The 26,725-nt window shown below is 40.3% G+C and overlaps 2 protein-coding genes across 7 annotated transcripts in view; both read left to right on the top strand.

Annotated features, from left to right (window-relative positions):
- The window catches only part of LOC120798257 (neural cell adhesion molecule 2-like), a 403,203-nt gene extending 399,231 nt beyond the window's left edge, over positions 1–3,972 (top strand). The window contains exon 18 of one of the 2 annotated variants that reach the window (XM_040142421.1): positions 745–3,972. In XM_040142421.1, coding sequence (XP_039998355.1) covers positions 745–801 — 57 coding nt within the window. In that variant the 3' untranslated portion in view covers positions 802–3,972. The remainder of the gene's footprint in view (positions 1–744) is intronic. The other variant, XM_040142420.1, reaches the window with a different exon arrangement.
- A 5,904-nt stretch (positions 3,973–9,876) lies between these two features.
- The window catches only part of LOC120797912, a 71,872-nt gene continuing 55,023 nt past the window's right edge, over positions 9,877–26,725 (top strand). For 2 of the 5 annotated variants that reach the window (XM_040141690.1, XM_040141695.1), the window contains exons 1-2: positions 9,877–9,955; positions 10,419–10,522. The gene's annotated coding sequence lies outside the window, so the exon portion shown is untranslated. The other 3 variants (XM_040141691.1, XM_040141692.1, XM_040141693.1) reach the window with 3 other exon arrangements.

Raw genomic sequence — 26,725 nt, forward strand, 5'->3', positions numbered from 1 at the left:
TGTTGTCAGTGAAATGTTTGCAGATATGCATGTTATGGAAATGGGTTGTGCTTGAAAATCAGCGGTATATAAACATAATTTCTGGGGGTAACTGCTGACCTTTGATATAAATGGATTAAAACCAAGTCACAAATATGTTTTTCTGTGTCCCGATACTCTTTTACTATTTGCATAAATATTACATAGTAGATATTTACAGTACGTCCTGGAAAGAAACACAACACAAGCAGACAAACTCATCACTATCTTAGGTTAGGTCTCCAACCATCCAGGAGAAAGAGAGCTAGGAATATGAATAATATGCTTTGCTATAAATCTTTGTGCAGCCCTGTAGAGGCTGTTACATTTAATATCCCTGCTGCCGTTTCACTTCAGTCAAATGCAGCTTTATTAATCCCAATGGGGGGCAACTCCTTCACCTACCAAAAGGTCTGAAAGGTGATTACTGGTGGCTTCTAAAGCAGGAAAGTACTCACTTTGTGTTTTAAAAAAAAAACACAAAAAAAAACCCCATGAAGCCCACACTCTTTCGTGGCAGTAATTCAGTTCTAATTTAGCGAGCAGTACGTGTGCCTGCTTCAGGCGAGAACATCGTCTTGGTGGTCACTCTAGAGTCAGCGCCCATTCACATTAATCTTATGTATGCATTAAGTTCCTGTAACTACCAAAGCTGCTGAGTGTACATGCTGCAAATCTCGCATCCGCCTCTCTGCATTTTATTTGCTTTGTGTTTTCTTACCGCAGGAAGCTACCGCTGAAGGAAGAAAATGGGAAGGAGTCTCTCAAGCCGGATACGATTGAAATCAAAGTGCACAGTGACAACAGCATCCACACAAAGCCCGACGACAGCAAAGCGTAAAAAAAAAAAAAGAAAAAAAAAAAAAGGGTCGGTCCCCTCGCCACCAAAAGAACATTCGGATCACGAGACCAAAACCCAGAGAAACTACAACACTGGAAAATAGTGGAGTAAAATACCATATCTGTTTATAACAATGCCCCAGTGAAAGGCATGTGTAAATACAAAATACTAGAGAGAAAATAGAAAGGAAGAAAGGGTCAAACTTTTCGACACCTTGAGTGATAAATGTATCATGTTCTTATAAACATGGCATTAGTGGAAGGCTCCTGTTGATCAATGATTGTAGATTATTTTTTGCTTTTGTTTGGCTCAGTTTTTGTTGTGTGTTTGACTATTTTTTGTACACGTCTTTCTTTTTACACCCCAGATAAGACTTACATGCCGTTAAATGGTGATAAGCCCCCTTCTATGACGTCTCACACAAAAGACACAGACACAAATGCAGGCGCAAGCTAGTATTGCCAGTGTGCCCCTGAGCTCGCACCACTAATGCTCTTGCTTTCTTTCTGTCGGAGCGAATGCATGGGCCAACCCCTCGCCGCGGGATATCACAATGATTTAAGCCCAATCGCCTGTTTCCATGCCTGAGTGTAACACCACAGCAACCTTTTTATGCCTTTAACAGCCGAGCTAGGTGTCTGGCTAATGAGAGGCAAATGCTGGAGCACTGTGTTTCAAGCAAGCTGGCTTCAATAACAAAAGGTGAACCACTCCTAATGAGGTTTGCGGCTTCAGGAAAAACTTGACTACAGGGTCACGTGAAAGGCATTTGATCCCGGTAACATTTAAGGGGTGAAAACGTGTGTCAAACAGAGCCTAATCATTAATTATTAAGAAGAATTTGATATTTGATATTCGATGATTGATTTTGTGGATTATAGTTTGTGTTGCAGCAAAACAAACTTCAAAATATTCAAAAATCTTGTCAAAAAGAAAGACCGTGTTGATGTCTATGGACTATACAGTATAATCGAACACACGTGCATTGATGTAACTGTTGGCAAAGCCTTTTACATTGACACCGAATATTGTTGACACTCTTCAGCTGTCTCATTCTCTAACAATATGTGCATAAGTATGTTTTACTCATCATCATGATCAAACTGCAGACAGTATACCGTTGCCAGAGGGGTTAACTGTACCGCCAGCCCACTTGTTCTTTGGTCTACAACTTGAAACAATTATACTTTCGTGCTGAAAGGCGTCTCCACAAATGCCCTGAATGGCGTCGTGAATCATAGGACTCAAGGCATGGGAACAAACGAGTATGCTGAAAAGATATGAATCAACATGTGTGTCATGTATGTTTTTGACATTAAACGTTGGGTTTCTTTATTCATTCCTGTATCAGATCTGCCTCAGATGCATTTTTTTTTTTTTTTAAACCTTTTTGGTTTCTCAGTCTGATTGCTATTCTCTCTGATGTTGTCATGTGTTGTACATAGGTGAAAAAAAAAGAGTATTTTACAAAGCTTTTATGTAAATATACCCTAAAGGATGTGTCTTTTTTCAAAATGCAACAGGCTTTTTTTGTGAACGCTCCTCAGATGAAAAGCTGTTTTCTTTTTTTCCTTTCCTTCTTATGTTGTGTTTTGGTCCAAAGTTCAGTGATGGTGTAATATTGCTTTTTCTAGTCATTTTCTTTCCCTTAAGAAAATCCATGCCCTAAAGCTATTTCACGGCATTTCAGTGGAGGCAGTAATTACGGCATTAGTGTGCCTTCTCTTTCTTTTTTTTTTCCTCCCCCCTTGTGGCCCAATGCCGTTGAAGCAGTATAGACCATCAGATTAATTTTTGATCATGAGGCTGGTGTTTGTTTTGCCACAGAAGATTGTCAGAGGAATGAATTTTATTGTGATGCTGTGAATTCTGGGAAATGTAGTTGTAGGACTGTGGGTTGTAGTCGCCGGAAACTGGACAAAAACAGACGTGTATAACTACCTAGTACAACTAGATGTCAGGTCGATGCTCTAAGTCTCGAGTACAAAGTATGGTGATGTGCTACAGAAATCTGGTTTTAATGCCATGTAATGCATCATCACGTGTGTGTGTGTGTGTGTGTGTGTCTGTGTGTGTGTGTCTGTGTGTGTGTGTGTGCGCATACATGCATGAGTGGGTGAATACACTTGTCTACATGAATCAGGTTGCATGTATGTCTGTTGAATGTATCTGCACGTACTGTAAGTCACTCTGTGTGTATGTTTGTGGGTGTGTGTCTGTGCCCGTTCTGATTTTTCACAGTAAGAGTCTCCCGGTTACAAATAAGACACTAAATGAGAGAGTTGAAAACTCAATATCTTGCTTTTCTGCCGTTTATTTTGTTATAATTGACTTGTTAATTTTGTTAACTATTTATATTAGATTAAAGTGCGGTATTGAGTACACTTTCCAGCTCCATGATACATCACGCGGCCCGTCAAAGTCGTATAGGCTAGGATGACCACATGCCAAGTATGAATATCAAAGCGCTATGAGTGTGCGAGTGTTTCTCTTTGAGTGTGGAGTGAGTTGGCAAGAGCTCTCACGCTGAGTTTCGGAGTGTGCTCTGATAGGTAAAACCTGATTATGTAGTTCTCGACAGTGATTAATTCCCCAGGCTGCAGCACTCCACGCATGTGTCTGTGAGCCCCACTGCCGCCGCCGCCACCACCCCCTCGCCGCTATTCCCTGCCTCCCAGACACATTTGTTTTTATCTCAGACCTCGTAGCACTGGCTTTGTTTTCTCACAGCGAGCCCTTGTACCTGCATATCTAAAATGGATGGGCCTGCCATGGAGTGGTTCTGCTGCCCGTTACGATGACTGTAAATATGGGAGCACAGTGCCTGGAGGCTATACGATTTGTACATGTTCTTTTGTATTTGAATATGAGTCTAAATCCCCAAACCACCCCCCACACTGCCCTCCTTTCCCCTCCTCTCCCCTCTTGTCCTCCCTTCCTCTCTGTCTCCTCCACCATGCCTTTTTCTGTAGGGGGTAAAACAGGTGTGTTTGAGCTCAGTGTACAGTATGTGTCCTCTTTGTCCCCATGCTCCCTGTGTCCCCTTGGACCGTCCCCGCTGAGTTTGCTTTGTGCAGGAGGTGGGAACTATTGATGTCTCTCTGTACGTACCTGTGGAACACTTGTGACTCCTGTCATTTGCCGCTGTAAATAAACATGTCCTGGTAGAAGAGAGTGAGACGTTGTCATTCATGTGGTTTTCATTTTTTGCCTTTTCACCGGCTCTCCAGCTTACATGTGGGTGTCCTCACGAATCATAGAAGGGTTTCTGAGCTGTAGCTACGATCAAAGGCACTAATTTGGTGCAGTATTTTTCCATGGACATGCACATTCAGGTTTCACAATGATGCTTTATCACGAAAATAGATTACAGTGACAAATACATTTCGGCACTGCAGTAGATGAAAAAATATTTGAAAAAAAATACTTTTTTTTTAACCTCTCATGGGCCTTACAGTGTTGCATCATCAGTCAGTTTTTTGTAGGCTTTGAGGAATAATGTAGCTTTTAACTATCTTAATTATTCGGACAGCCGTTTATCTGCTCACACACAGATTCAGAAATATTTTTTGAGGTATGAAGTCATCACCCCATTGTAAAACACTGCTATTTCCCTTCAAAGCTCAAGGCATTTAAATGATGCGCACGTCATTCTTGGTTTTTTAGGACTTTTTCCTAGAAAACGGATTCCTTTTTACGTTTTCAAGCGGCAAACATCCATCCAGAATATATGAAAACGTGAGGCGAATAAGTCCAGAACCCACCATCATATCGAAATGAATTTAAGAGTCCAAAGAAATTGAGGGAGAGATTAAATAAATATAAAATGAGTCACGGAAGCGTTGTTCAAAATGTTAAATGAAAACTTGGTTTGAATTTCTCTCATATTTAACTTACTAAGCTTCACTATGAGGTAAAGTTATGCTGACCAAGACAGGGTAAAAGTCGTAAGCAGGGGTGCCATATTGGAAAGGGGGGGGCTGCATTAGGACGATTCTAAGGACCTTATTAAAAGATTAGATACATCTTTTCAGTATTAAATTGTTAACATACCATCATTAATAGAATGTTTTATCGACAAGGTACTAATAAAACTAAAGTTTTTTTTCTTTTCTTGATTTTGGGAAAAAGTAAACATCCAGAGAGCCACTGTATTGCCCAAGCCCCCCCGTCTGTTTACATGAAATGATTCGGTCCTGCCCTCAAACCAGGTGCAAACGGTACTTGCTAGTAGTGAAATGTCAGTGCCGAGGTCATGTCTCAGCTTCCTGAAGAAAAATATGGTTTTGTAAAAGGAAAAGAATGGAAGGAAAGACAGGAGAGAGAAAAGGAAGGGCGACAGTATGTCACCCAGTTTTTCACAAAGAAAGGTGGGTGTAGTCCATGAGTGGTTGAAATTAACCTGTACGCTTAGTCCTCAGTGAAACAGGCAACTTTTCCTCCCCTGACATTAGTCACTTAACATCTTAACAGAAAACTCTGAGAGTTTACATTCTTCTCCCTTTTATCCCACAGTAAACATTGCAGGCAAACCTTTAGCAAGCTGTTCATACTAAATGAGTTTTTCCCCGCCTGGTGCCAGGCCCAACAGATGCAGCTTCAGGCTCAGCAGCCCCGTCTCCCCATCCCCACACCCCTACCAATGAACCAGCCCTTCCCCCAGCTGAAGAGGGCGAAGGGGGGTGAGCGGCATCGTGTTATTTCAAGTTACTCATTAATGTTAAGAGAATTTTTCCCTTCAAGAATTCTACCATTAAAAGTACATACATTTAAACTGTAAAAGATGGCCTCCAGCACATTTCTTATAGAGGATATCAGTCTTGCATTAAATAGCAAATTCCACAGTATGCAGAATGTTGCATGCGTGTCTGCACAATTATATATTTTCAGGGTTGGCATGGCCTGTGGTGGCGGGGCCCAGTGTGACATCTTTTCATGGGCCCCAAAATCTGTAGCGGCGCCCCTGGTCATAAGATACAGACACCGGGTGAACATTTCATTATAATCCTTTGCATTGTAATGGGCTGTGCTTTAGTCTGGTGCAGTCGTTTGATAAAAGCAGACGACTCCACAAAGACACAACTTTAATAGCTTTTAATTTCTTTCGCCATTGAAGTCAGAAGAGCTCGTTTTTCCAGAGGACAGAGTGCTATTTTCATCAAGGTCATTCCTAAACCTAGATTACTCCCATTTTAAATGGTAACTGTGTTGCATCTAAATCTGGCCTCCCTTCTTTGACACAGTAGAAGAGCTTTAATAATAAAGAAACATAGAGACAGAGACGCTTCACTCAGAGGAGGATTTAAAACAATTCTGAATAGCATGGAGGAACCACGATGTTCCTTAAACAAAGCTGCCCCCTCTTCAGTGCTCATTTGAAGTCAGATAAGGTTCCTCAGACGTCTCCCTCCCACGTGAGGGAGGGAGGGAAGCGGTGGGCTGCCTGTTGGATCCTGGCTGCAAGGGCCTCTGTTAACAAGGGGAACAAACTTCAACTTCATCTCCCACGGGGACTCAAAGGAAGTCTGCACATCAAGCACTGAGTTTCATTTGGATTGAGGAGGTGCAGAGAGGAGCAATATTGGCCGCTCAGGGCGGTGGAGAGGTGGGGGGGGGGGGGGCACTGGGGGGGGCTGGGAGTGGAGAGGAGTTGAACAATCACAGGAAGACAATGAAAGACACCGCAGTCATCTTCTCCTTCAGCTTGTCACGTGGTAGCTTGACAGTCTGCTACAGGTGATTAATTTTTTCCAACACAGGAAGGCAGACAAACAACAAAAGTTTTATGGCCGCACACAAACACACACGTCCATTGAACGACACTGCAAAATGCACACCACGTGAGAAGATAGCACAGTAAGCCTTCAGGTAATATTCCTCCACCTAATCTTTCCGTTTGCAGAGACTCCCATGATACTGTGTGCTGACAGCACCTTAATCCCAACTATGCGAGAAGTTTGGGAAGTCTGGGAAGAAATCTCACTGCCATTGTTGAAGTTTTCTCTCTCAAGCATGCATGCACTTAAATGCCTCCTCTCACGCTTGCACGCAGAAGTCCACGGTGAGACACACACACAAACTCATTTCCGCCAACATGCGTGGAAGTGGAGCTTCCAAAAACTCTCAGCCACATGGGCAAATCCAGCAGAGAGCTTTTTGGCAGGTACAACCCTCTGCTTTCTTAATCTGCTTGATTTCAGACTCTCCCAGCAGAGGTCCGCCTCTCCTGTGGTTTGACAGGAGCAGCGGCAGCAGTAACTGGAGGTGTACGGACTAACTCTCCTTTAAGAATGATGATGAAATAATCTGTCATGGAAGAAAAGTGTTGCTGCATTTTCCTCTTGTTTGAAAGTTTGACCCCTGTTGCACTTCTGACCACCCAGTAGTAATGCAATTTTTCATCACAGTGCAATATTACATCCCACACAAAGCATGCAGCCAAATCAGATTTCCTTGAAGGTATCCATTGGCTAGTAAAACTCAGTGTGTTTATCCTTGATTGCAATGAATTTCCTTCCAGATAAAACTTTGTAAAGTCGACTTTTTTAAGTTTTTTGGAAACTTGCATCATTTAATTTGTGCAGATCCGCTTGCGCGGAGACACTGGAAAACTTTGCAGAAGAATTCTGGAAGGAATTGAAATGTCAAAAGAAATTTTAACTCTCTTCAAGGGGAAAATATCTGCTTGGAAACTGACTCGATAGTAATAACCTGCTAGAATCTTTGACAAAAGCTTGTAGAGTTGACTCTATGACAACTGAACAAAATCCATCCACTGACAAAAACCGCAGGTTGGAAAGAGCTGACATTATTTTGTTAAATACAGTTTCCAAGGTCAAGAATCAGCTTTTACACAAATGCAAGAATCTTGGTTTTATTGACTCTTGCAGCAGCTATGGTGATAAGCAGCCCTTGCTTTGGTGTTTTAATCTGAGTTTACCGGAATAGTAACGGTATGGTGGCCTCTTTCATTTCCTCCATCTTTTTATTGGGAAGTTTATAGTGAAGCGTTTAGAAGCGCAAGTATAAAAGCCTTCCATACCAAGGGAGGGTAGGGAGCTGCAAAATGACATTTACTCATAAATGTGGAAGGTTATTACTTGAAGGGGGATATTGTTTTGACAAGTCATATATTAAAATACTGGCTATGGCCATGCAATCGTATTCCACGCAAAGCAGTAAGATGAAAGATGGATGTAAATATTCAAAGTAGATGCTGAGAGCAGAACAAATTCCCCAAGGTTTGCAAAAGAAGAGTTGAAAAGGTGAAACACACTTGGAAGCGCGCCACATTTTGGTGCAAGGATGTGTTTGACTTTTCAGGAGAGTCCCAAAGCTGGTACTGAGGGACATTTTCCACCAGCATTTCTATCACAAGCATTTCTACCAGCAGGTTCGGCAGAGAAGCATCACTTAGCATTTCTATGAAAGCCATTACATGCCCTCGTCCCCATTCATTTGGAGCTACAGCTGAATATGCCACAACATGACTTCTCCTTCATTCAATTCTGTCAAACTCAATATGACCCTATTAACTGGCGCAAAAAAGGAGCCACTGGGCAGAGAATTGTTAACATCTTCAAGAACTTTCTGACGTATGTCTTACAAATTCAGGATGGGGTCATGTTACCCGCTGAAGCTTCTTAAATTAGCTTTTTGGAAGCAGGAAACATTGCTCTCTAGCAACAGGGGGCAGAAGTGGAAACATAAATTGCTGAGGAGTAAAACGAAACATCTAATTTTCCATTAAAAGCAGCTAAACATCAAGCGATAAAATAGTCCTCATGCTGTCTCTTTCTCTGTCCCAACAAGTGAGCTCTGGAGGGAACACAATCCAGATGACAAATGAGAGCTTTATGGCTGCTTGCACCGTGGGCTCAGTGTTCAAGGACACACCGGGAGGATTTTCCAAGGGAAAAGGCCCAAATTACTTAAGGTTGTGACTCTTTCAAAGTGATGCAGTGCCTTAAAAGAGAAACACACGAGGTGTGCTGAGCTCTTGTGAGAGAGGCCTTTTGATATTCAGCGCCAACACAGATAAATGCATTAAACGGAAATCTTGAATACGTCATGCACGCCGGTCACTTTATCTCTCTGTGCTGTGAATCAGGCCTCTTATATTATAAAAGGAGCTACAGGAGACGTAATTGAGTCTGTGCATATACAGCTGAGCTGGAAATATCTTTTCTGCCGGATGAAAGAACACCTCCTCGTAAACTACAGAATTTTCACTGCACCATTGACACGAATTCCTCTACTCAGTGCAATCAGATCACCGTGCATTGATTTCACGCCAGCATTTGGTTAATAATCAGTTACGTGCCTAAATAATTCAACGTTGTGCTATCATTTTTGCAGTTAAAAGCAGCCTGTGATGATATGTTCAAACCAAATTTCACTTATAGCTCTGGGAGTTCTTTTCAGTATTTCTCCTGACTGCTGCAGAAATCAAGGTTTCCCTACCTTTCAGGCTAAAAGAGAAGAGAACATTAGAGAATATTTTACCCCCAGTTTTAATAATACTACTAATCTATGGGACTATTTTCTAAAGTTAAAAGTGTGTGTATTGTTGAAAACAGGCCTGCCCCTGGGTGAGTTTAAAGTAAAAATTCACCCTCTGATAATCTTGCACAAATTTGTCACCATCAATTATTTTACATTCAAATGTTGTAATTACCTTGCTTTTGCTGAAACAGCTGCGCTGGAAATATTGTTATATGGGTTTTATCTACATTTGTCCATCGTATTGATGTGAAAAATATAACAAAAGCACCAAGCATTAAATTGATCCGGAAAAAAGAAAGTCTTCAGACTATGGAAACTATAACAACTATATTTGATTGACAGCATTATCTAAATCCATTATGAAAGATTTAATGTCCATTGTATTCCAAAAAGCAAAACTGCACTGTAGAGTGAGCAATTATGTGTCTGTTTTCTGTGTAGAATCAATTTTTTTTTTTTTTTTTTTTTTTTTTGTCAGCTAATGAGGCCCTACCCCAACATCCTGTTTCAACAGGAAATACATCAACTTTAAGGAAGCAAGCTTCTTTTGAAAGGGTTTTCCCAGTGGGACTTGAGAACCATCTTCAAGTGGTAAATAAATTATATCAGTTCGTAGTTGTACCAGCTCGGTGTCTCTCTTGACACCTGGTTGTTTGTTTTGCCGTTGGCCTTGACAAAGCAGCACTTAACTAATGGCATTACTGCAGTTGGTTCACTTTGATACCAAAACAGAAACTTAGTCTTCTTAAATTAGAAAGTCACTAAGGTTTGCTCAGCTCCAAATTCCTAACGTCCTCTCAAAGTTTTTGTTGTTTGAAAGTGAATTAACCACAAAGCTTGATTAAAGACAGCTAGTGTCAGCTTATCACAGTGATTCATTACTTATAGGATTAATGAGCTAGCACGTGTCACTTTCCAGTTAAAATAATGTCTGAAATGTTTTTTGTTTTTTTTTCAGGGACTAAAAACAACAGCCTTGATTTAAGCTTGGTAACAGTGTTTTTGAGAGATTCATATGTGCTCAGATTTGATAAAAGGAAAGATGTGCTTCCAGGAAAATCCCTGCCAGAGCCAGAGCCAAACAAGATTCAACCCTGACAGCACAACTGAGACTCTCATCACTATTAACCACAACATGCCGCAGCCAAGGACCCCAAGGTATGACTCACCACACACACGTATTATTGTACTACTTGCATCATGTAAAAGCTGGCATCACTTAAGGGAGTTGGAGAGGTGTTGATGACATTTTCCCAGATATTTCACAGTTAATTAGTCTATTTTAATCCTAATAATCTTGGGATAATACAAAGCAATTAAAAGTAATTTGCCATTTGCCCTCTATTTATGTTATTCTATGTATTCCATTTAGTTCATTTTAAGCTCTCTGCAGTCTGTTCTTTCAAGTCATGCTAGTGCTGTGGTGGTTCCAGGGATATCAATGTCAGTCTGGCAGTTGGTCGGTCTGTCCACTCTTGGTCTAGAGTAAAATATCTCGACAATTATTCGATATAATGCCATGGTGCCCAGAGGATAAATCCTAATGACTTTGGTGTTCTCCTCTAGCGCCACCATTGGCTTGGCATTTGAGTGAAATGCCTCGACAACTATTGAGTGGACTGCCATGAAATATGTTGCAGACATTCAGGATATTCACTTCCCCCTCATGATGTCATGTAAAAGTGTTAGTGATCCTGTAACTTCAAAATTTTATTTGTCAGATACTTTGGTTTATGACTAAATACCTGTAAAGCTAAAGACATTCCCATCGGCTTCGGCTTTACCTTGTGTTTAGTGTTAATTAACAACTGTCAGCATGTTAACACACTTGACTAAGACATGAATATGGTAATTTTATCTGCTAAACATCAGCACTTCGGCATTGTTATTATGTGCATGTTAGCATGTTGATGTTAACATTTAGCTCAAAGCCCCCCTGTGTCTCAAAGAGCTGCTAACATGGCTGTAAACTTACTGTATGCCATGTGGCCCAGTATATCAAAGTGAAAATCAATTGCATATGTGAATAAAGTTGTATAAGCCTGTTGTGGCTCCAGAGGGAGGATTGTGAAGTCTGATAAACTGCCTCGGGTGATGTCATATGTGAGTCAGAGTGAGTTTACCAGACCTGTGTAGCCCACTCCTCACTTCTGCTCGAGGCTAACCACACAAGGCCACATTAGCCGCTGTTAGCATAACACGCCAGAATCTCCAGCCAAACTATCGGCAGTCGAGTTGCATTGTGGGTAATGTCGGCATCAGGTTTTGACAAGGAAGAAGTATACCAGGGGAAAAAAAGATGATACATCTGGTTCTACTTAATCGATTTGATCCTTTTTTATAATATTGTTCATAGTGAGTCCAACAATGTTATAGGAGTACCATAATAAATCAGTGGAGTTGTCTTTTGTTAAACTAAATCTACAAGTACACTAAAGACAAAAGTTAAAATTGGGTTTATCCATTATATTGTAACATCTGAGTTGCTCATTCTGGAATTCAAATGCTCAAAATTTTCTGATTGAGTCTTGTAATAAGTAACTGAAATTTAAAAAAAAATTAATCCAAAGGGTAAAATATAATCTGTAGTTTGAAAAAACTGTGTTCCACAACCTGCCTGTGTCTTGTATCAGTGGGAGAGCTTTCCCATCACATTGAAACACCACCCAACTAGCAAACCAGTAAACTCAGCTTTCACAAACTGCTGGGGGATTGTAGTTTAATGTAATGGACCCAACTATGGTAGATTTAAATCAGAAGCCTTGGGCACGCAAAATAAGCCCTCTGCTCAAGTCATTCAATTTACATTTATGTTTTATACATTTCGCTGATGTTCCTTAATCGAAGTGACAGTGTGCGAGAAGGGGTTTAGTGTTTTTACTGAAGACCACTTTACACCCGGCCGATGTTGGGGCGTTTAACATGTGAGCTTCCCATTACGATGCTATCTCTTTTAGCACTAAGCCATCCTGCTATGTACACACTTTGGCCACATATCAGCAGAGTGTGTGTTACAGTGTCCCTTAAAGCCTTTATGGATTATTACCATTTGCAGGAAGCAGCACGCATAACTGAGCAGAGCCTAAGGATAAAATTCTCACCCAATAATTGAGTGCATGGCAGGGTAAATGTCAAACTATTTGCAAGCCATTCGTGAGCTGTGGTATTCTTCTCTATTAGCCTAATGTGCCAGAGTTACTCCTCTCGGCTTTGTGCAAATTCATATTGGATTTTTATTAAAACTCAAACCAACAGTAATAGATGTGCCTCTGGGGTAGCTTTAAAAATCAATTTGCTAAACAGCACAAAATTACCCCCATAATTGTCTCCTTGGACTGCATTTCCCATCGAAGGTGATTCTCATTCGAATGTGAGTAAACTTTGCCTCATCGACCAAGACGTTCTCACACTTTTGACTCCAGAGCCATGTGTTCCCCTATTACTGTAACAACCCAAACAGACAAACGGGATCCTGTGCACGCCGCTGACAGGAAACTCAGAACGCGGATCCTGCCTGTCAAATGGCCCTCCGGTGATTCCTGCTGGTAATGAAGTGAAATATTCTGGCATGTGAATGCGAAATAGAGCTGTATATTTGGACACATGAATATGAATACAATCAGCTAGGCTTGGCTCATTAATGAGGCAGAGAGAGCAACCAGCAGACAGGATTAATTAATTACAGAGTGACATTTATGGATAATAACCTTCTGGTGGATATCATGGCTAATGAATATGCATAAGACTATCAAAGGAGAAGCATCCAGCCAAGATGAAATATCTATATTCAGAGCCATGATAGGGTTACTGTTGCGTTGTTTGAATCGGCAGCACATCGTGATTTCAGCGCATGTGATGTTTTGAAAGATTTTTCACCACTTGCCATGTGATGAGACATCGTAATTGCCTTCAGTTAGGATTGCTGTAAAACTTCCACAGTACCGATTTTGGGCCCGGAGCAATACTTCAGAAATTATTAATGTTGAAATTCCATAACACAGAGCACATTGTTCACCAAATGTAAACTGAAGCAGTGTGTATGTGAGTTTCAATGTTTCGGAGTATGTCGTTTATATGTGTGTAGTGGAACAGTTTTTTGGATTATGCATGAAATGATGTTCAGCGTGAAAAAAACTGAAGGTCAGCGGAGTGCAGTGACATTAAAGGACTAGTTTCGGTTATTTTTTTTATCTTGTCAGAGATGTGAATATGGTGGTTTGATGCTAAAGTTATATTTTTGCTTTGCCATTTCTTTTGAGATAGCTACCTCTTTAATATCTCTGGTTCTATTAGTCCATTGTGAGCAATGTTGGCAATCAATTACCAACACTGCTAAATGGGCAATATTGGATTTACATTGCATCAATCTTAAGAAGTAACCTGATGTGTGTGTATCTAATTAGTCAAATACAGACATTTCCATATGTGTTATAACTCTTGTCAATACTGCACTCTTAGTATTTCTTAGAACAGGCCTGTTTGCTATCACAATCCCACACCAGGTTATACTTCATCACTTAAATCATACTTTATCACGCAAATCTGTAGTTCCTCTCAGCTCAACAGTGCGGTTTAGCATCCTTCATCTCATTGTTTTGGTTTTCAGGCACACAACTTCACTGTTTTGGTTCCCCCTCATCTGTGTTGTATTCAGACACAGCAAGCTACTGCTCAGCACCGAACAGCAGGTAGGCAGCTGGTGAACATAGCAGAGCATTTGGCAGCTGAAGAGCCAGATTTTTTCCCTTGAGAGTTGGTGGAGCCCAAAACATAGGTAAAAGGAGAGTCAGTATTCAACTAACATTTGTCATGTGGACAGAAATGTGACTTTTTTCTTTCTATTATCAGTCTCTTTTCCTGCTGCCAGGCAACAATCGATGGAAAATCATTAATGCTGAAAAAAGTTAGAGGTGCATATTTGGAGAAAACTATGCTCAGTTCTTTATACCTTTTGAGCCGAGGTTCAATCAGTTTAACAACATTAAAAGTTCGGTTCATTGCCTGAACTAGAGAAGAGCACTTCCATTGATGCATTTCTGCCAGGCTACAGCACATAATTAACCATCACAGAGAGGCAACACCTTGTCAGAGCAGCAGATGGTAGATAAGAGCATGAAAATATTCGTTAGGAGCAAGGGGCTACTGTTGTTTTCATTGCTTGTAAGACACTTCTTCTAGCATTGGTCTTAATTGAATTCCCTGGCTGAACATTAATGTGATACCCCTGTAGGTCAAACTAATTAAATAGTCATAATCGATAGGATTATACAGTATTGCTGTGCTAAAGAACATACACCACGTCCATACAAGATCCCTGTGTAAGGATAATCATCATTCTGAAGTCTAGTTTTTTTCATGTATCTGCCTCATCATTGTGGGAGCTTTCATCGTAATGTCCAGATCCTTAAAGTCGACTGGACGTTAAATTTAAAACCGAAGAGAAGGCACAGAATAGTTTCGGTGTCCACACCGATGACCTTCTGCAAATGATGATTGATACTGTGCCCCTTATCTCATTGTCTCCTTCCTCTGCTGAATCAATCACTTACAAGAAATAATATGAAAAGATGAACACTGTTCTTTGAGTCATATAGAGGTTAAACAGCAGAATATGCATCAAACTGTCCATCAGCCAAATCACATTTCATTCAAGTTATTTGTTAAGGCACGGTTACTGGTCTGCTGCAGATAAATGAATATCCATATGACTTAACTCATTTAACTTCACAGTGGTTCAAGTGACAATGTGAATTAATTTCACAATGAAAGGCCTGACAGTGGGCAGGAATTAATCACACTGCGGGTTCCCAAATAAGCTATCATATCGAGCAAATCCACTATAGCCTCATAAAACATGACAGTAAGAATACTTTCCTACATGTCGCTTAAAGTTTCTACAACTGAGAATGTACTGGGCAATAGACATTATAATACCTACCTATCTATGAATATACTTGTAAAAGAATAGGAACAGCTTCTGCCTTTAGATCAGCTTCAGCCCTCCATAGCTGTGGGCAGTGGGAGATTTCTTCCATTATTTCCAGTTGGGAATCTGCTCTACAACCTGTTCTCCACAACATCCTGTGACGGCTCAGGGATATTTTGAAGTGAGGATCAGGAAGGCAGTGGACGGCTTCTCACTTTATCATTTTGTTTGTGAAACCTCATTTCTGTCACTTTTCTACTGACGTCCAGATGTCGAAAGAAGGATCAGAAATTACTTTTGTAGCAGGTTATGAATCGCAGCGCGATGGTCTTAGATGCGTAAGGCTTGACGGCTTTCCTGTCCAGTCATGTATAGATCATAAAATATAAAATTTCCTCTGACTGTACAGTAATATTATATAGATTTTTAGTAGGTGCAGTGTTCGCTTAAAAATGTAGTGAAAGGTATAAGTATGGACTGTTACAGTCAAAGCAGATAAATGGAAAGCAGAAAAGGCTCATTTGTATACCTCTAAAAGCTGCATGTGTATAATGGTGCATACTGCATTATATATTTATACTTTTTAGTACTGTATGTACCAACAGTACTTTGTTTCTGGTAAATGCTCAAAACACATTGCATGTACTGACACTACAGATACAGTCTGTGGCACTGAGGTAATGGTTCAGTTTGACAGAAGGTTGCATGCGTTGTGTTTTGGTCATGGTTCCTATTAGTTATGGTAGAGTAACATTTGTGACATCTCTAGAATGAAGTCCAGTAGAGCAGCAACCCAAACAGTCCAATGATTACATTGGAGTAGTAGGAGGAGGAGTTTAACAGGCTGTAGTATGAGTGCACCTACTTTCAGTTTAAGATTAAACTAGTTTGTGTGATTGTCTGTTTTTGCTGCTGCTTACATACATAACATAATCCAGTTAGCAAGTTAGCTTTGCGAATAAAATGTTATCCCTCCAGGGGGAAATGATGACAAAAACTATTAAAATAAGACCAAAATTTGGGGGGGAACTCGCGTTTTGCGAGTGTTGTTTGGGATATGTTATCATATAGTGACTGTTCCTGAGATGCACATGGTGCACCTGCAATTACAGCACCAACTATTTGCCTTTGTAATAACTTTGTCAGTTTCCTTCTTCCGTTTTGCACGCTTATAAAAGCTTGCTTTATACCTGTAAATTGGCAATTTAGCTTAATGTGACAGTCTCCCTTTGTAACTGTGATGTGGTTGCTTCAAAGAGAAAATCCCTTTTCATCTGTTGCTGCACTTTGTTATTTTAGTTAAATGCTCACAAGCAGCAATAACAACTGCACGTTTCCACCTTCCCATTTGGAAACACATTCCATTTGGATCCTTTTGAAACCATGCTAAAATTCAGAAATCCCAGACTAACTCGTGTCAGTTTTGCAGATGACACTTGACCTGTTATTGGATGTGTTATTGCTATTGATTCAGCAATATTATCCCATCAATATAGCAGTTTGCCCTCAAATACTATCTAACTATACGCTGCAAATCTGAATGTAAGGCTTGCCCAAGGGACATTCATTATGTGTCATTAACATATCTGTTCATTTTGGGGTCTGTCAGTCAGGAGACTGAGTCATTTCCTTTTGCAATACTTGTTGGATTCGTTGTACATCCCCAGAGTGCTCGGCTACAGCCAAACCGTCTGCGTGGCAAGAGGGATGAAGCCTGTCACCTTTTAGTGTGTTACGAAGGTGAAATGACATTTGAGCGCTGTGCCAAATGTGAGTGCACTCTCCACTCATGTGCTGCTGTCAGGAGTGATGACTGTTATTTCAGCTGCCTGTCCAAAGAGGGGTTCCGATGGCTCACCCCCTTTGCTGCGTTAAGGGAGTCAAGATAGGAGCCCTGCATTTGGCCTTGCTTGGCAAATCTGATTAGAGGGGCCGTAATAACAGGCTATGTGAGAGAAAGCACTATAGCGTATGAGAAGAGGACAGAGCAAACACACCAGCTGCCCCCCCCCCCTCCCTTTTAACCTTTCACTCCTGCTCTCTCTTCAAAACAACATGAAAGTGTATTATAGAGTATCATGCTGTCACCTTGGGATGTGATGGGAAATAGAATGGACTACTCAATAGACCGCTAAATTAACTTACTTTAATTTTAGAGACCATGCAACTCACAAAAGCAGAAAGACACAAACACACACACACACCCATTACTTAATATGTTATATGCTTCCTGCTTCAAAATGAGATGTCCACGCTCTGAAAAGGTGACAGATGCAATTTGAGAATGTGCGCTGCCGCAGTACATAAATAGAAATGGCTGCATGTCTCTAAATACACATGAATCATCCAGGTGCAGCTAACTCAGTAGAGATGGAGTCAGTCTCTCTTTATGCCTCATAGGTTTTCAAAGGTATTTAAGTTTACCATTTCCATATTTAAATCCTAATCCTCTATCTGCCTACATAGTTAAAAATCATCCACTAAATATGGTGTCAAAACTACAAATAGAAAATAGTTTACGAAATGGAACATTTAGTTTTACTATCAATAATTATATACTGTATTATGATTATTGGTGAGTTCTTTAAACAGTTTCTTTTTTTCATTTGCAAATGGGTTTTAAATTGCTAAATAATTGCAAAAATGATTGCAAAGTAAAATTAAAAGGCTGCAAATTGCATATGAATTGGAAGAAAAGATTATAAATGTAATCATTTTTGACTATAATTGGGCTACACTCACAAAGAAGCAAGCTGGGACTGACTGTGCTTTTTTTATCAAGCAAATGTTATTTTAGTTTTAGTTTCTGTTGAAGTTTTAATTATAGTGCTCTTTTCAGGACCATTTTTGTAATTGTTTTGAACAACACAATGTCCCCATAAAAGCCCAAACCTTTGGACCAAACTGACTCGCACACGGTGAGAAACATAACATCGTTAGAGCTGACAGTGTTTTCCAGAGCTGCGATATGTAAGCAGTAATGTGTGTGAAACATCTTTTTTCCACTTAATTTCAGAGAGACTCACGACGTAACGGCAACAGCGGTATTTCTAATACATTTTTAGCGCCAGATATGTGAGAGAATTCAGCAGAAATAACGGCTGATGAGTCATTGAATGATAATATACTTTAATACCAAGTAGGGATATTTGAAACAGCGGTAGCTCCTTTTGTAATGTAGAGGATTAAATCCACCTTTTTATAGTTTAGGCTCTTTATTCACCTTTCTGAATCTATATAAGTCAACCTTTAAGTCGCAAAATCAATCATTAAGTCATGAGACTGACTGACTAAGAAGAAGTAAAGGCTTCACTTAGCCCCTGCATAATGTTGCTGTCCTGGAGTTTTGTTTTAAATCACCGTTGTTTTTTAATCTAACAGATAGATCCGGAGTGGTTTTAAGTCTCTTCCCCATTTTCGTGCTTTGTCAGAACTGCAATGTAAGTCAATTCCTGCTTTGAAATGTTAAATTGATGTTAATGCAAACTCAACACGGTTAAAGCCTCAAAGCAGTCCCTCTTTGGTTTTAACTAATCCGGGTTTGTGTGCAGCCCCACTTAAAACGCACTCATCAGTACAAGGAACGGACCTACATGACATGCCCCTTTTGGATGTGGTCAAAGGAATAGTTCAGCATTTTGGGAGACACACTTATTTGCTTTTGTGTAGAGGTTTAAGAAAATTGATATCACCTTCAAGTGCGAATGGTAAATACGTAGCCAGTTAGCTTAGCTAAGCTTAGCTTAGCCTTAAGTAGTTTACAAGTTTAAATTTCCTCTTTTCATTGTCATTTTGGGCAAAATCGCCCTTTGAGCAAGAAAGACCAAGGAGGTGTGGAAATAATTGGGAACCACCACGTCCGCTGCTCATTTAACCCCAATCTTTATTTCTCACTTTCATATTACTCCCAGTTCCTGTTCCTGTTCCTGTCTCAACCTCACTAACTCTCTCCTGTCTATCCACTTCCTGTCCTTTCATATCCTCTGCCTTTCCCTCTCAGTAGGGAGCCTGGGGCTTTTGCTTCAATTTGATCTTCACTTTCATCACAAGTACATTTTTCGAGCTTCAGTTCATCATCCTCTAAATACTCCAAACCGGTTTAGCTGACATGCTAAATCATGTTCTCTGCTCATCGTGTGTGGGTTTTTGTGACCAAGTACTGGTTTTTGTTGTTTTTTTTAAGCAGTAACAAGCAATCCTGTCAGTAGTGTTAGATTTTTAAGTATGCTTCAGAATAATTACCTTCCATTTGTGGTCTCTGGGCCAAATGAAAGAATAAATCGTTGACGGCCAAACTGGATATTACACATGTTGAAACAGCTTTTATACTTCATAAAAGATTAATTATATTGCCTTCAAGGTAATTCTTTTTGCCTGGCCTAACCTTTGTTCTCAAGTTATATCTTTAGTTGACATTTTGGCATTATCATCCTGACGTTCTGGCCTCGTCTGAAAGATGGGCTTGCAGGACTCCCTTTAAAATTAACTTTAGTGCCCTACTTGTTAGCTTTGTCCTTTCTTTTTAGAAATATTCCTGGTTGTTCCATTTGAGCCTTAGATTAGTCATGCGTAGCACTGACTTCCAGATCCAAAAAGATTCACCTTGGAGGAGGTTTTACTACTTATTTTGCTTCCCAGTGTAACAAGCTGTACATCTCACAACCTCTATCAACCCCAACACTGCCACAGGAAAGCAAAGGTGTGCATCTCAAGCCAACATTTTAACTTCTGTAAACAAAGACCTCTTCTACATGCCTACCTAATTACTAAAATCATGACCATTACATGACCGTTTTATAAATAACCCCCCCGGAGCATCCGAGTCACCAAATCAGCATAAAACATCTGCTTCGGTTGGCTGCCCGCCAGCTTGAGCTGGGGAGAAAGCACGCCTGAGTGAACCTCTTCTTCTCGCAGTCCGCCAGCATCCCGTCGCGACAGCGCCCTCTCCGGCTCATTTCCCCCCAGGATCCCCACTCCCGGCTAACCCCTTTAGGCCTCTTGGTTAGCTAGCAGCCTGCCAAGCCGCTCGGGGGTCACACACAGTCACAGCTAATGTGACAAAGCCAGCTGCTCATCATTGCCCAACCAGCCTCGCACCAGCTGTGATTGGATGTAAGGGGTCGCCCAGCTTGGCCCGCAGGGGCCCCTGTGCGGGTCAGCCATGTCCTCTACACAGATAAGCGAGCTGAACTGTGTTTCTGACTTTGAAGCTGCCTCACTGCCTGTACTGAAACGGCTGATCAGAAGTTGATTTTATTAGCCAGGTACAGAAAAAGTTTATCTGTGTGATCTGTCCTTGCCACGTGGAAGCAGATCAGAGGAGACAGAAGATATGAAAGGGCCTGAAGACTAACAGGAAAGGTCAGCTCTCTGCAAGCAGCAGAAAAACAGCGTGAAAGTGAAAGGATAAAATCTTAAATGAACACTGGAACAAATGTTCTTTCAAAGTTATTCATTATTTTATTTCATTTTTTTCTGCCTTTTGAGCCAGTTCACCATTAGATGGTATTATGCTCTCAGACATCATCTATTTGGGTTTTGTTTTTGTTTTGTTTTTCATTTTTGATATTTTTTATCTTAACAAAGGCTTACTTTTATCATGTTAGAAAACATTTATAGTCAGCATAGAGTTGTTAGTTCAGTAGGAGTCAATTATTTGTTGCACATGAAAATATACAAGCAAACTGCATTTTCATATACAGTTAATCTTGTATGACGATCAGGGTATTTGGATTTGAAGCATGTTGACTGAAGAGTTTTGTGTTTTACTTAAAGTCCTGATACATTACTTTATCTAAATCTCTAATTTACCCCAATTCGGATACCTTAAAGGTAAATTAGCCCTGGCTCGTGTGGAATCAAACACCAGTTCAGAGTTAAATGTGATGCGTGGTGAAAGTTGATCATCTTAATTGGCGGAAAACGTCAAGGCACTACTGAATTTTGGGCTATAATAACATCTATTATTACACTTAATTGTTATTACAGGATATTCTTCAAACTTGACAAGATGCGTTAACCTCTTCTGTGACAATCTTGCAAACATTTTTCACAGTGAGTGACAGTAAAATACATTCATCCTTAAGTGGCACACACTTTGCAATGGTCTGTAATATTCCCAAATTTTCAAACTGTGACACTTAAGATATCTCGTTTAAGTACGAGTGCAGATACACAAGTTTTCTTTAAAGGTCTCTGTACTGCAGATCCCCAAACTCTAATAAGTGAACCAAATTTAATCAAACAGTCGAGTCACATGTACAAAACATCATGAAAAAAGCTACTGGTTCTCGTTTTGGGATGTTTTATGAGTTAGCTCATTGCTAGTAATGTCTCAGTCTCATGACCCCTATAGTTGGAGTTTGTCTCCTAAGAAACTTGGCGACCTAGAAATTACATTTGTCAAGATTTCTCTTTGGACAGTGGCAATCAGTATTGAAGACAATAGTCAGACAAACAAACCCCAGCTGCCCAGGATGCCACTCTCAAGACAATCAGCCACAACAAAAGCCAGAGAAAGGCCCCTCACCAGCACTAATTGTTAATAAGGGGTTTTGGCATAATTGATTTTTCATTCATTCAGTTCCCAATTTACTCCTGTTGCAATGGTGTTTGTGTCCCTCGGGTCTAATCTAACATTTCTGTTTGAACCTGCAAATGCTTTTGCAACAAACAGCCCTGAGGAGGGAGGTGGGGGATTGTTTTGGGGGGTTGAGTGTTGAGCTCGGAGTTGCTGTGGAACCTCAGCAAACCAGATGTATTTCATATGGAAATGTCAGAGTGCCTCTGAGACTTTGCTCATAGTGTGGATGAAAGTGTCGACTGTGGCGTAGTCTCCTGATGTCTGCGTGTATATCTGCATGGATTCAGCTGTCATTCTGCAGCTGCATGCTTCCTATTTCAAAATTAAACGGCTGTACAGGTAGGTCATTTAAATTAGGCTGAGGTTAGTTAGCGACAGTATTTGATATCAGCTGCCTGGGGTTGCTGCAAATTTTAAAAGCCCATGATGCGCATAATTTGTGTTTATCACCTGCTTGTTCTAATATTTTATCTTAATGGTGTGCAGCTGGAAATGGAGGTTTGCATTAACGAGCTTTTACAAACACAGACGTCGAATAGTGTGAAAAAAACTGAACACAAAAGCAAATTTAGAGTCAGCGAAGAAAATAAAGGTCTCAGTTGTGATGCGGATGACATCTCTGTGAGCATACAGGACACATTACATTGTAGCTTCATCAGCTTTAGATGAAAGAGTTCACATCCTTTGAGCTTTATTCATGTCAAATTGAAAACCACTTGTAATCCAATGAGATATACCAGTTATTGTCAATTCACTAGCTGACAACAGTGTTTATTCCTCCTTGAACAGTAGTGGTTTGGATGAAAGAAGCGATGTCTTCCTATTTTATATTTTCGCTGTTTTTGGAAAGTCTGAAGGGAAAGCTGTGACGGTTTTCTTGAGGGCCTGGGTGTAACAGGGAGCCAGATGCTTCTATAAATCTTTGTTGCATTGTGCTTGAGCTCTTTGATAGTGCAACGGGAGATAAGGCAGTGCAACTTATCTTGGAGCTGCCACACATAAACAAGCATGGTTGTACATATGCATCGATAAGCAGGCCGGCTTTCATTACTATCTACCCTTGCTCTCGTTTATCTCAGTACCACATGACTGGTTTACTTTAAAAATATCGCTCCAACTGCTTATTGTTCCTTAGATTTCAGATATATTTATCCCTCTTAGACTGTTTTTCTCACATCTGTTAATTGAGATTAACATTGTAGGGATATACTGAATGTGGTAGAAGAGAAAGTGAGGTTGTGTAAGTTATTACTTTCCCTTAGCGGCAGGAGGTCACTGCCCTTCCGAGGAATTTCCTTTTTGTCAGAGGAAACCGGCTTAATTCACGCTCCATGTTGGAAGCGGCGTACTGTGGTGAAAGCAGATTGAAGCACAGTATGAGGTTTTGAAATATATCACTAACCTATAGATACACTGCACTTGAATAGTCTGAATCATCTGGTGACTAATCCATCTGAATCATGCTCCGTAAGTACATTAAACACTAATTATCAATCCAATTATCATGCTATCAGGTAATTTAATTGGGTCCTGAAGTAAATAGAAATGTTCATGGTGTCATAAATTAAGCGAGCATTTTATATTGCAGGACCACTTTTGATCCCTTCAGTAATAATTATTTCAGGGGATATTTGAGACTTTATAATAGGAAGTCAGGGGATTAAAAAAAAAAAAAAAGAGCGACAGAGTCCGTCTACGGAGGAGGTTGGTGTGGATGGGTTGACAAATCATTGGACTTGAACCCAAGAGACTGCTTTCCTTTTCTCATTTACTACCAATAGTCAACATCTTTTTTTTTTTTTACCCATGACCACAATTGTTACCTAACCTAAATGAAATGTGTATCATTGTCACCACGACAACAAGGTCTTCTAGACTGAAAAAACGAATTTAAACCCAAAGCACAATTTTTCCTTAACTTTAACAAAGTATTTATTTTAACTTAAACCATTACCTCTGCATAAACCTAACCCTAGTTCTTTTTGTGCCTAAACCATGGTGTTGTCACATCATAAATCAGATTTACATTTCCAAGAGTGATTTCTATCAATTTGGGAATAACACAGATGAATATGTTGTCCTGCTGGTAGGCTCATCAGATCAGAAAATACGTGTGTTGTTCTAGAGGGCATGGACAAACGACATCTTTTGTCATTTAATTTGGAGGACTTATTGGGGATGGATTTTCTGTCAAAAAAAACAGCAGGCAGTATTGTGTTAAACCCAGGTCTCAAAGCAACTGACTAAGGATTGGATTGATAGGAGTTTGCTTTGGTGGGGTCATAAAAAAAAAACAGAACAAAACAGAAATCTCAGGACATCATATAAGCACACTGAATATCGTAGGTAACAGTCTGAAAAACAGAAAATGACCACAGTCAACCAATAAATAGCATCTTCAATAGTAGAGTAATAAAACAGGGACTCCCATAGGGATTCTATAAGCACCATAAACCAAATACAACGTGTATCTCTGTGTACATGCAGTGCTAACAACACCTCTGGATTTATCACAATTGAGGTAAGGCCCTTTTAGATGTATCATGTAGCCTAGCACCACTTATTGGCAAAATTCCATCAAATTTTGCAGGATTTTTGGATACCCGTTGTTCAATGCGTTCAAGAGCTGTAGCAGTTCATGTCACATGGACCGAATGTTTCAGGTTTTCATATCTCATCTTCTCTGATTTTTACAAACAGATTCCAGCATTGTCATAGTAACTACTTGTGCACGAGGTAACAAGGTGCTCTGGCTGTTTTCACAGAGCCGGTGACCGTCTGTCTTGACAGAGGTGGGTAAAGTGCGTCATACATGCACATCAGAACTTAAGAATCGCTTCAGCTAACACAGGGGACCACAAAGTGTTTGCAATAATTAATGTATTTTGGGGAAATCAAAGACAGGTCAAAGAGCAAGTGATTTGTTCTTTTAAGGCGAGCACTGTTGCAAATTAATGAATACCCTAAACAAAAGGTGCAGCATCCGCCCCTCTTCCTACCTCTGAAGATAAAAGACTAACATTAAACAGACATATTTTCAGGTGCTGTTCTCGTGGGAGCTTGTTACTCACTCGCAACATGTAAGATGGAGGTCAACAACCAATTTTGGAAAACGGAGCACCCTGTGGTGAGCTCATTTTGCCAGAGCTCCCAACATGATTTGCTCTATCCTTTCTTGCCTTTCTTTACCAGCCTGTTCTAATCAACAAGACAAAAGTCTCACTGGGTAAAACAGATCCCCGTTACCAGTCAGTTCGCCACAAATTGCCTTGCCTTTAACGTATAATTAGATGATTAATTCATGGGATTCATACAAAAAGCACGTAATTAAATGAAGAAAACTGACAGACCATCTGATTAATTCATCATAGCGGCACTGAGGCAGCTTATGACAGTGAGTACTGTATGTAAATGAGGGAACAGACTTTCTTTGAGTCAATAAAAACCTTAACAAATTTTGTGTCTGTTGCCCTAACTCAAATTGTCAAGCTTTTTTTTAAACTTCTGAGCGATGTACTGTACATATATGAACTGCTATTGAGTGCTGTACTCTGCAGCCCAATAGTGGGGGGGGGGGCATGCAAATTGTATCACTGCATAAAGTTATAATCACTAAGATGTTCCTTACAGCTAACCCCGATTTTAACACCGTTTATAGCAAACACTTTTCAGCAGCAGTCATTCAATGTGTTTGCATTCTGTAATTGCCTCTTTATATCGTAGTTTTTATTGTTGCTGGGGAAATTAAGCTTTCCTGCTAAGGATTCGGCACAGGATACAGTTTGACAAAAAACGTTCTTATAATCCATATGTTACCACCTGGTATTGTGTAACCAAAAATGCCAAACTTAGGTCATGTGATAGGAAGTAAACCATCTCCATGACAACTGAGGAAACTCCATCTGCTGATAGAGACCACTAGATCTGGCTGAGAGCATAATGTCGTCTTAAAAAGGGTTCAATTGCAAGTTTATTTACAGGAAAGAACGCATGCACCCACTGGATCTGAAGAAAAGTCAGAGAGTGCTTTCAAACATGGTTTCAAACAAACTTTGGTGTGTTTGCCCGGTTTGGTTAATTTACAGAAGGCTGCTGTGAAAGCTGTTAAGCGGACACCGCTGTGTTTCAATCGTGTGAAAGTAAAATGTACAAACCACAGAACTGTGTGAAAGCAAATTTGTGATTTAAGCAACTATTAGATGGGATTTAACTATTAAATTAAACAGCGAAATCCCAATTGCTCATTGTGAGCTGCCGAGGAAGCGATTGGAATAAGCAGTGATATATTAATTCAGGATCATTTGTGTGGTAACACGAGTGTGCCTCACCGCCTGACTGTGGCTGCATCAGCTTTTCCCTGATCATTCAGACAGTGGAAGTTGAGGTGTGTTGAACTTGCGTCTTACTCCGTGTATTTTGTCATTAAAAAGTAACTGGACCACAGCAACCAAACAACGCTGGTAAGGGTCGATCATGGACTCAGTTTGTCAGACATCATTGTTGGCCGCCGTCCTTAGTCAACATACAATATTTTTGTATGCTGTAAACAGAGACACCGGTTGCTCTTCTTCTGTTGCTGCCTCTATCTTTGTTACATCTGTCTCATTGAACAGAACTGTGGGACCTGCATTATTAAAAAGCACCGGCTGTTACCACCAGCAACCACAGGTGTCTCTCAATGAGAACGGAAAACTTAAGGATCTTAATCCTGACTTTGTTCTGTGCTTACAGGGGGGAGAATATGCAAGACATTGTCCTCTGCATACTGTAGGATGCTATGCTTAGAGAAGCTGTAGCCACACTACTGGAAAGTAGTTTGTCATAATATTCAGAAAAAATACATTTTCCA

This window comes from Xiphias gladius, chromosome 13 (assembly GCF_016859285.1).
Source record: "Xiphias gladius isolate SHS-SW01 ecotype Sanya breed wild chromosome 13, ASM1685928v1, whole genome shotgun sequence".
NCBI lineage: Eukaryota > Metazoa > Chordata > Actinopteri > Istiophoriformes > Xiphiidae > Xiphias > Xiphias gladius.